Source organism: Nannospalax galili, unplaced genomic scaffold, assembly GCF_000622305.1.
Source record: "Nannospalax galili isolate Female #2095 unplaced genomic scaffold, S.galili_v1.0 scaffold809, whole genome shotgun sequence".
NCBI lineage: Eukaryota > Metazoa > Chordata > Mammalia > Rodentia > Spalacidae > Nannospalax > Nannospalax galili.
Genome location: NW_008360015.1, coordinates 2,585,786 through 2,596,302, shown reverse-complemented (window position 1 = coordinate 2,596,302; position 10,517 = coordinate 2,585,786). Strand labels below are relative to the sequence as shown.

Sequence of the window (10,517 nt, the reverse complement as noted above, 5' to 3'; positions counted from 1 at the left end):
TTGGTGATATAGCTGTCTTTGAGTCATTTCTGCTCCTGTAAGTAACCCCTAACCTGCATTCCTATATTAACCACAATAAACTCATTGGTTCAATGAACTGGATTTGGGCAGTTTTGTTACTTTGGTCTGTCAGTTTCCTATCTAGGGTGAGTAGACATTTGTTCATGACTCCCTGGTAAGAATAGTGTCATCCAATACACACGCACACACAAATAATTTTTTAAGACTTTTTTTGTGTGTATTTTGGTTTGTTTTGTTTGAGACGGGGTCTCTCTGTAGCCCCAGCTGACCTGGAACTCACTATGTAGACCAGGCTTGCCTAAATCTCACAGGGGATACCTGCCTCTGCCTCCCTAGTGCATGTGTCTCTGTGAGTATATGTGCATCATGTACATGCAGGAGCCTGTAGAGGCCAGAAGAGGATGTTGGATCCCCTGAAACTGGAGTTATGGACAGTTGTTAGATGCCATGTAGGTGCTAGGCACTGAACCCAGGTCCTCTGCAAGAGCAGACAATGCTCAACCACTAAGCCATCTCTTCAACCCCATAATTTTTTTAAAAAAATTAAGTTCCATGGCTGCCTGCCAAAAAGTGGGTTTATAAAGCCATGTGTTTCAAAGTGGATTGAAGCCGGGCATGGTGGCACACTCCTTTAATCCCAACACTTGGGAAGCAGAGGCAAGCAGCACTCTGTGAGATCAGGGCCAGCCTGGTCTACCTAGTGAGTTCCAGGTCAGCTGGGGTTACAGAGAGACCCTGTCTCAAACAATAAAATCAAAATGGACTGAGGGATACAACTCCCCCGTCTTCCTCGCAGCATCTTTGCTTTCTGAAGGCTTTCTCACCAGCCTTAAGCTCACCTGTTACTCGGGGCTGGCTAGCTAGCAACCCCAGGGATCTACCTGTTTCTGCCTCCAAGCCTTGGGATTGTGAACATGCAGCAGTACTCTCCACTTTACCTGGGTTCTAAGGGTCAAACTCCGGTCCTCAGCTTTCACAGCATGCTTTATCAACTGAGCCACTTCCTGAGTCCCCACTCAGCTATTTACAGTGCTAAATGGAAAATCAAATCTTAGCAAAATATATTCAGAGGCACCTTGAAACAAACCACAGCTTGCAATTTTAACAGTTCACTGTCATAAGATACTCAGCACCCAGTGCATGCATACTAGTTAGTTCTCGGAATTTTTCCAGCAAGGGCCAGTAAGAAGGCTCATCACATCAAGCCTGACAACCTAAGCTCGATCCCATGGTAGGAGAGAAGTGACTCCTGAAAGTTGCTCTCTGACCTCTATACATGCACCACAGCGGCAGGTGCATTCACGCATATGCATGGGTACATGCATGCATAACTCACATGCATACACACACAAATTAATATGTAAAAACAATTTTGGGGGTTGGGGATTTAGCTCAGTGGTAGAGTGCTTGCCTAGCAAGCGCAAGGCCCTGGGTTCAGTCCTCAGCTCCGGAAAAAAAAAAAATTTTTTTTTTTGGAGAAAAAAATCTTGCTACAAGCAAGAAAATCCTCTAACAGCAGCAAAGTAATATAAAAAACTGTAAACAGTAACATTGCCTTTTTTGCATGTGTTCACATGTGTGGGCACATATGTGGACACACGTGTGTGCAGGTACATGTGCATAAGCATACATCTGGAAGACCAAGGTTGGCATTCTGCTTCGATCACTTGCCACCTTATGTACTGGGACATGGTGTCTCACTGAACCCAAAGCTCGGTTTCAGCAAGGCTGACTAGCATGCTTGGTGCGGGGATCCCGTTTCCACCATGCTGGGAATATAGGAGGGGCCCCTATGCTCACCCAGCTTTTATGTGGGTGCTGAAGACAAACCCTGGTCCTCACACTTGCACAGTAAGCACTTTGCCTGCTGCGCCACCTCCCCAGCCCCTAGCTTACCATTATATTTATAATGCCTACAAACTTCTTTATTTCCCTGAATCAGCATTCACATGTAAAATGGGTTCTCTGATCTCATCTTCAGTTGGTGTGATGCCTAGATTTGTCAACTTGACACAATCTAGACTCACCAGGGAAGAGAATCATTAAGGAGGGATTATCTATATCACGTTGGCCTGTGGGCATGTTTACAAAAGATTGTCTTGATTACATGTTAATTGATGTGGGAAAACAGCCCACTGTGGGCACCACCATTCCCTAGGCAGGGGGGCAGGTCCTGGACTGCACACATCTGGAGAGGGGGCCGAGCATAAGGAGGTACACATGCACTCATTTCTCTCTGCTCCTTTCACTTCTCTCCACTGATTTTTCATCTCTCTACTGTTTAAGATTTATTTATGGGGGCTGAAGAGATGGCTCAAGAGCAGTCAAAAGCACTGGCTGTTCTTAGAGGACCCAGGTTTGATCCCTAGCACCCACACGCTGACTAACAACCGTTCATAACTACAGTTCCAGGAGATCCAACACCCTCTTCTGACCTCCATAGGCACTGCATAATACAGGTACACTTACATACATGCAGGCAATATACTCATAAAAAAAATGTGGGTGCTGGGAAACAAATTCCAGTCCTCTGCAAGAGAAGCAAGAGCTGTTAAAATACTGAGCCATCTTTCCGGGCGTGGTGGCAAATGCCTTTAATCCCAGCACTCCGGAGACAGAGGCAGGGGGATCTCTGTGAGTTCGAAGCCAGCCTGGTCTCCATAGTGAATCCAGGACATCTGGGGCTACAGGGAGACCCTGTCTCAAAAAGACAACCACTGAGCCATCTCTACAGCCTAAGCTCAGGGTTTTGTTTTCCTCTATCTGATGCACTGATGCATCTTGAGTACCCATCAGAGCTCCTAGTAGGTACCTCAGTAAATACTTACAGGATGACTCAGATGAGAACACAGAAGTTATTTTATAGCTTGGAATGGAAGTGCAAAGGTACAATCCCGTCTATTCCAGAGCTAAAGCAGGAGTACAAGTTCAAGGCCTGCTGGGACTACAGAGCAACTGCAAGCCCAGCCTGGGGAACTTATCAAGACCCTTCCTCAAAAGCATTTTTTTTTTGGTCTTTTTGAGATAGGGTTTCTCTGTAGCCCCGGCTAGCCTGAAACTACCTATGTAGACCAGGCTGGCCTGAACTCAAAGATCAGCCTGCCTCTGCCTCTCAAGTGCTGGGATAAAAGGCTTGCCACCACGCCCAGCACAAAATCTTTTTTTTTTAAAGGGGGAAGGGGGACTGGCACACATCTTTAATCCTAGAGGCAGAGGCAGGCGGATCTTTATGAGTTCGAGGCCAGCCTGGTCTACATAGTGAGTTCCAGGACAGCTGGGGCTACAGGAGACCCTGTCTCAAAAAGACCAAAAAAAAAAGAACTGAAGAGATAGCTCAGTCTTACAGCACTTACCTAGCAATGTGTGATATAAGGCCGGGGGGGAGGGGGGAATGATATAAACTAAAATGCCATCAAACATAAGGCATTAATACTAGTTTATCTTTCCAATTCAGATTATCAGATATTTTCAGAGAGGTTAATATTTTCTTAAAATACTCTGATGTTTATTCAGTGACCTGTAGCAAAATATTAATTTCCTAATGGCTGTGGTTACAATGCGAGGAACAATGGTGGGTGGGGTACAGATGAGGGTGGGTTTGCCAGTCCAAGACAACCGGGGCTATAAAGGAAGCAAATAAACCAAGCTGCAGGAGAGAAGTCCCAGCTGAGGCGAAGGTGGCGAGATCCCACACAGGCAGGCCGGCCAAGGAGGGCAGCAAGGTTCTAACGTAGCACTTACAACGATGACACAAGCTTTGGAATATTTGTTCTGTTCCTGCTGTGTTCACAAGCTCCAAGATCGCACCTGTCCTGATCACTGTGGTATTCCTGGAGCCAGGAGCACAACTGGTATTGAATAAATATTTGTAAAGTGGAAAAGAAGTGGGGAGGGGGAGAGACTGAGCTAAAGATCTCACAAGCAGGACAGAAACCTCAGAAAAATGAGCTTAGGACTGGGCAAGTTAACTCAGTTGGTAGAGTGCCCCCACTTAGCATGCATGAAGCCCTAGGTTCCATTTCCATAACATAAAGCAGGCATGGATAGCCCTCTCCTGTAATCCCAGTGCTCAGGAGATGGAGACAGAAGGACCAGAAGTTCCAGGTCATCCTCAGCTATATAGCAAGTTTGGGACCAGCCTGGATTACGTGATACCCTGTCTCAAAGAAAAGAAAAGAAAAATTGGCTTCAAGCTACCAACATGTAACAAAACTCTGCCCTCACCTCCAAACTTGCTCAGGAGGTGAGTCCCAAAACCTCACTGTGTATTGGGGGATATAACTGTCAGCACCCCCTAGGTGGGAGGGTGGGCAGCAAGGCCCCTTCAGAAGCCCTCCACATAGGCCTCTGCCCTTATCCTGTGTTTGAGGATATCTACAGTCCCTCACTGGGTACTGCCCAAGTCCCTCAGTGCAATCAAAGTGACCCCGTGGCAGGGCTGTCTCTCCCCATGGTGCACTCACTGCACAGGGGGCTCCTGGCGATGCTGGGTCTTCTGGTGCCGGTTGAGGATGGAACGCTGGTTGAAGCTCCGCCCACAGGCTGGGCAGTGGTAGGGCTTCTCACCGGTGTGGATCCTCTGGTGACGCACCAGCCTCTCCCCTTTGCTGAACCGCTTGCCACACACCTGGCAGCCATAGGGCTTCTCCCCAGTGTGGGCACGCCGGTGCACTGCCAGGTTGGCATTTCGGCTAAAGCTCTTGCCGCACTCGCAGGTGTAAGGCTTCTCCCCGGTGTGGGTCCTGCGATGCACCAGCAGGTGCTGCCTGCGGCTGAAGCCCTTCCAGCAGTCCACACACTTGTAGGGCTTCTCCCCTGTATGGCTGCGCTGGTGGACCTCCAGGTGGTGCCTCTGGCTGAAGGTCTTCCAGCACTCACCACACACGTAGGGCCTCTTGCCCAGGTGGGTCCTCTGATGCTTGGTGAGGTACTCCCTCAAGGTAAAACCCTTCCCACACTCCACACAGCCGAACGACTTCTCCTCTTCGTGGGTTCGCTGGTGCCTGACCAGGTTGGAGCTGCGACTGAAGCCTTTCCCACACTCTGGACACTGGAAAGGCTTCCAGAAGGAATTGTGGGTGTTGAGGGCATCCGGCAGGGGATGGATCCCCTGCTGGGGAGCCGGATGCCCAGGTAGAATGGACCCAGAGCCCCCAGGCTCCTGCACACAAGTGCCTGCTGGCCCAGGAACCTGGATGGCAGCTTCTCCAAATCCATCAGATGTTAACCCAACAAAGGCCCTTTTAAGGTCTTCCTGCTGGGGTTTGGCCTCCTCCTCCTTGCTGCCAGCACCTGCATGGCAAAGGAGCAACAGTCTGTGAGGAACATCAGGTAACAGAGCTAACTGCTTTCTCTATCCCCAAAATCAATCTCCCCCTTCCTCCTCTTTTCTCTCCCCCCTTCCTTCCTCTCCCCGCTCCTCTCTTCTCTCTACCCTCTTTTCTCTCCCTAATGACTCATCCCCTCTCCCCCATCCTTCCCCTCTCCTCTATCTTCTCTCCTCTCTCCTCTCTTATCTTCTCCAGCTCTTCTCTTTCCTCTCCCCCTTTCCCCCTTCTCTTCCCCTCCCTACCTCCCCTACTCTAGCAGCTACAGAGAACTGCTGTAACATTACAGCTCCCCCTGATACCCAAGCTGTAGAGAGCCTTGTAATGTAAGCTCCTTATCCAGGGCCTTGCTCCATGCCAGAGTTCATGTGGGCTAAATCAGACAAGGTCATGCGGTATGGAACTTAACCACCCCCCTCCCCATCCACACACACACACACATCCCCTAAAACCTATTAAAGTCAGAAACTCGCCTTGTTCAGAGGCGCCTAGTGACCTAGAGGCTCCGTCCCTCCCTTTGGGGCCCCTCACGGCTGTGTATGGCCATGTTGCTATTGATACCTCATCCACATTCCGGGAACTGGGGGATGTCTCCCCTGGGGAACCCATTGCTTCCACACGGGCTAGCTCTTCTATGACACTCTTCCTCAAGCCTCAAGGCCCACTGTCCCACCTCAGCTCCCAAGGACCATGCATCTCAGCTTTCCTTTTCTACCTGGCCTTTTTCTAACAGTGACTCCCCAAGGAAATTCATGCATTAGAACTTGGCCTCCAAATGTAGCCATTAAACAATTTTGTTATTGCTAGTTTGGTTTTATGTTTTGTCTTTGGAGACAGGGTCTCACTCTGTAGTCCAGGCTGGCCTCAAACTCATATGATCTTCCCACCACAGCCTCACAAGTGTGGCATTACAGGTATGTGTCACGGGACACAGCTGCCAAGTATGTCCCATTAATGGCTCCTCTTTTTTCCCTTTGACTCTCTCAAGACCTTTCACTTCCGTGGACCCTAAACTCAAATCTGCCTTCATTTCTCCCACCTCCCTGCCTTGTTACTGAATACCCTGCCAGATTTTAAAGCCTCCCCACAAAACTTTCATTTTCTCAAAAATCTAGCTCAGTGGGGCTGGAGGCATGGCTTAGCGGTCAAGAGCACTTGCTGCCCAACCATCCCAGCACCCACATAACAAGCCTCACATGGTCTCACATTTACCTGTAATCCCAACATTAGGGGCTAGAGAGTGGAGACGGGAGCATTAACTAGGGCTTTCTAGCTGTTAGTCTACCTGAAAAACTCAAGCTCTGAGTTTAGAGAGACCTTGCCTCAAAGGAATATGGCAGAGAGGTTAAAAAAAGATACCTAACACCCTCCTCTGGCCTCCACATGTGCACACAGGCATGTGCATACATACATACATGTGCACACATATCACTCATACACACACATCTAATTCAATTTCTATTAAGAACAGAGTCTAGTGAGTCTCCTCTCCTGGCTGCTTCTCCATTACCACAGCCAGCTGGCCCTCACTTACCATGCACTTACTGATGTTTGGCCATGTTACAGATGCTAATTTATATTCATCTACGTGTTCTGGCTTCACCAAATGATTACAAACCCATCCTCGTAATGGGAATGCTTCAACTTCTCAGCTCCCTGGCCCTGTTCACCTACTCCCTTTGCCAAAGCGGGTGCCAGTCAAATGGAGCCTAATGGGTGACTGTTATGGGGAGATGCTTGTCACTGCCAGTTGAATGAATGAGCCCAGCCTGCCTGTCCTAACAGCTCTGCATGGGCACAGCTATCAGGACCAAACAGACTTCAAAAGCCACTGTCCTCATTCTGATGCCAGACAAACAAAACTTATTGAGAAGGGGGAGAAAGAAAAGAGAAAAAAGGCCTTGGGAACAAAGAGACTAAGAGGAAACAAAACACAGACATAAGTGGTATTCAAAGGGAGAGAGAGACCTTAAGCCAAGACCATTGGAAGATAAAAAGATGGAAGGATGGCTGGAGAGATGGCTGAGCAGTTAAGAGCTTACTGCTCTTGCAGAGGACTTGGGTTCAGTTCCCAGCACCCACATGGAGGCTAACAACCATCTGCAACTCCAGTTCAATTATCCAATGGCCTCTTCTGGCCTCCACAGGCATTATATATATGTGGTATACTACATAATGCAGGCAAAACACTCATATACATAAAACAAAAACAGCTTGCTAGACATGGTGACACATCCCTTTAGTACCAGTACTTGGGAGAAAGAGGCAGGAGGATCTCTGTGAGATTAAGGCCAGACTGGTCAACACAGCAAGTTCCCAGCCAGCCAGGCCTACAGGGAGACCCTGTCTCCAAACAAAAAAGGAGGAGGAAGAGGAAGAGGAAGAGGAGGAAAGAAAAACCAAAAATAAACAAATAACTCAAAAAAGGAAAGGGTCCAGAGAGATGCTTCAATGATTAAGAGTACTGGCTGCTCATGTAAAGGACTCAGGTTCAGTTCCTAGAACCCATATAGTGACAACAACTATCTCTAACTACAGTTCCAGGGGATCCAATGCCTTCTTCTAGTCTCTGAGGGCACTATACAACACAGGAGCACTTTACATACATGCAGGCAAAACACTCGCACACATAAAATAAAAATAAACTTAAAAGAAAAAAAAAAAACTAACCAGGTATGGTGGCACACAGCTGTAATCCTAGCATGGAGGATCACAGTTCAAGGCCAGCCTGGACTGCACAGGGAGATGTTGTCTCAAAAAAAAAAAGTAGTACATAACTGAAAACTAAACAAAATAAAACAAAAAACAAGGATAGTTATAGCTGAGATTGTAGCTCAGTGGTAGAGCACCCACCTAGCATTTAGGAGACCCTAGGTTCAATCCTAGTCAGTACTGTCAGGAAAAAGGGAAAAAAGAATATTTAAAAGTAAATTACACCAGGCATGCTAGTGCATGCCTTTAATCCTAGCACTTGGGAGGCAGAGGCTGGTGGATCACTGTGAGTTCAAGGCCAGCCTGGTCTACATAGTGAGTTCCAAGTCAGCTGGGGCTATAGGGAGACCCCCCTCTCTCAAAAAGACCAAAAATGTAGCCCCACCTCCCTTTGCATTCCTGGATGGCACAGCTACCAGCTTCCTGGGGTCAGCGTCTTTCCTGGTCCCCAGGAGCCCTTGGGGCCTCTTCCCACCCCCACTTTCCTTTTCCCTGCATGGCACAGCAACCAGCTTCCCGGGGCCTGCATCTTGCCTGGGTATCTTCCCAGCACCCACTGCACCTGACTCCCCCAGCCTCATTCACCCTCCCAGCTCCCCATCCCATCTCTCCTCCTAGTCTGGGCAATGGCCCATTTCTTGTCTTGGCACCCCAGACCCCTTGACTGACCTCTTGCCTCTTGGCCCAGAATCCCCACTGCTTCCTGATCCTTTGCATCCAGACCAACCTAATTCTTCCCAGTAGTCCCCAAGAGACCTGGGGCCCCTTCCTGCCCCCACCTCTGTTTGCAACCCTGGGTGGCACAGACACCAGCTTCCTGGGGCCAGTATCTTTCCTGGGCTCTGCTCCCAGGCCAGCCCAGCCCCCAAATTCCTGAGGCCAGCATTTTTCTTGGAGGGATCCAGACCTTAGGAGAAAGCCTGAGAGCATCTGATCCTCAGCAGACTTGGGCCTCTGTGGGAACTCCTGAGCAGCAAGACAAAGCAATTTGGCCACTCCAATATAAAATCAAAAGAGAGAACTTGAAGCCTAGACCAACCAGCTTTTCATGCCCAACAAGTAAACCACAAAGGCACATAAAGTTTACAAAAAGAAGCAGACCTAAACTCAACAAAGGAAGGCTTGAGTCTCACACAAGAATCAGAAACTAGAAAAGAAATCCACATGTCAAAGTCAGAGAGAAAAAATAACATGAAAAACCAAAATAATATATACCACCAAGTACCAACAGTCCTCTAGAGGAGTACAATAAGAATCCCCTAGAGATAACACAGGACAGGGAACACAAAAGAACAGTTATAAACATGATAAAAGAATTCATTGAATTTAAAGAACACACAAACCAAAAAAAAAAAAAAAAACTCAAAGAACTGAAAGACAGGGATAAACTTCTGAATGAATTCAGAAAAGAGTTAGAAATATTGAAGACTACTCAGTCTAAAATGAAGAAGAAAGTGAAATTAAAGAACACAAAAACAAATAAAGAACTAAAGGAAGATAGGGATAAACTTCTGAATGAATTCAGAAAAGAGTTAAAAAATATTGAAGAATACTCGGGCTGAAATGAAGAAGGAAGTGAAACACTCAGTAAGCCACTTAGAAAAGACAGCAGAAAGCCTCACCAATAGGATGAAAAAAATGGAAAACAGAGTATCAAGACTGGAAGATAAAGTGGACAAACTAGACCAATCAAGCAAAGATTATGAGAAATTTAAGAAAACATAAGAATGGAATATGCAGGAACTGTGTGACACCATAAAGAGACCAAACTTATGAATCAGTCATACAGAAAGGAGAAGAATCTCAGGATAATGATATGGACCAGATGTTCAACAGGATTGTAGAAGAAAATTACCCCAAATTAAAGAAAGACATGCCCATACAAATACAAGAAGCACACAGAACACCAAATAGGACCAGAAAAGAAACTCACACTTAAACGTACAAAAAAAAAAAAAAAAAAGAGACAATACTGAAAGCTGCAAAAGAGAAACAACAAGTCACAAATAAAGGGAAACCCATCAGGATTACAGCTGACTTTTCAGTGCAAACTATGAAAGCCAGAAGAGCCGAGGCCAAAGTATTCCCAGTTCTAAATGACCACAAATGCCAACCCAGATTACTTTACCCAGCCAAAATGTCTATTATAGTCGAAAGGGAAAGAAAAATCTTCCTTGACATAAATAGGCCGAGAGAATTCATGTCCACAAAACCAGCCCTTCAGAGAGTTCTTGAAACAATACAAAGAGCTGAAGAAAGGAATGACTATACCCAAGGGGTTATGGAAAGAAACTTAATGAAGGTATAACTATGGAAATGCACAGCTATATCAAGAACATGAACAGAACTAAAATGACAGGAATCAATACACATCTTTCATTATTAACTTTAAATATCAATGGACTGAACTCCCCAGTCAAAAGACACAGACTAGTTGAATAGATTAAGAAACAAAAC

General features: G+C 46.8%; 1 protein-coding gene across 7 annotated transcripts in view; it reads right to left on the bottom strand.

The window, feature by feature from the left end:
* Window positions 1-3,384: 3,384 nt before the first annotated feature.
* Window positions 3,385-10,517, bottom strand: part of Zscan25 (zinc finger and SCAN domain containing 25) — a 36,014-nt gene continuing 28,881 nt past the window's right edge. For 5 of the 7 annotated variants that reach the window (XM_029559108.1, XM_008824071.3, XM_029559109.1 and 2 more), the window contains one exon: window positions 3,386-5,313. In XM_029559108.1, the coding sequence (XP_029414968.1) occupies window positions 4,481-5,313 (833 nt within the window). In that variant the 3' untranslated portion in view covers window positions 3,386-4,480. Of the gene's footprint in view, window positions 5,314-10,517 lie in introns of all 7 variants that reach the window. The other 2 variants (XM_029559107.1, XM_029559111.1) reach the window with 2 other exon arrangements.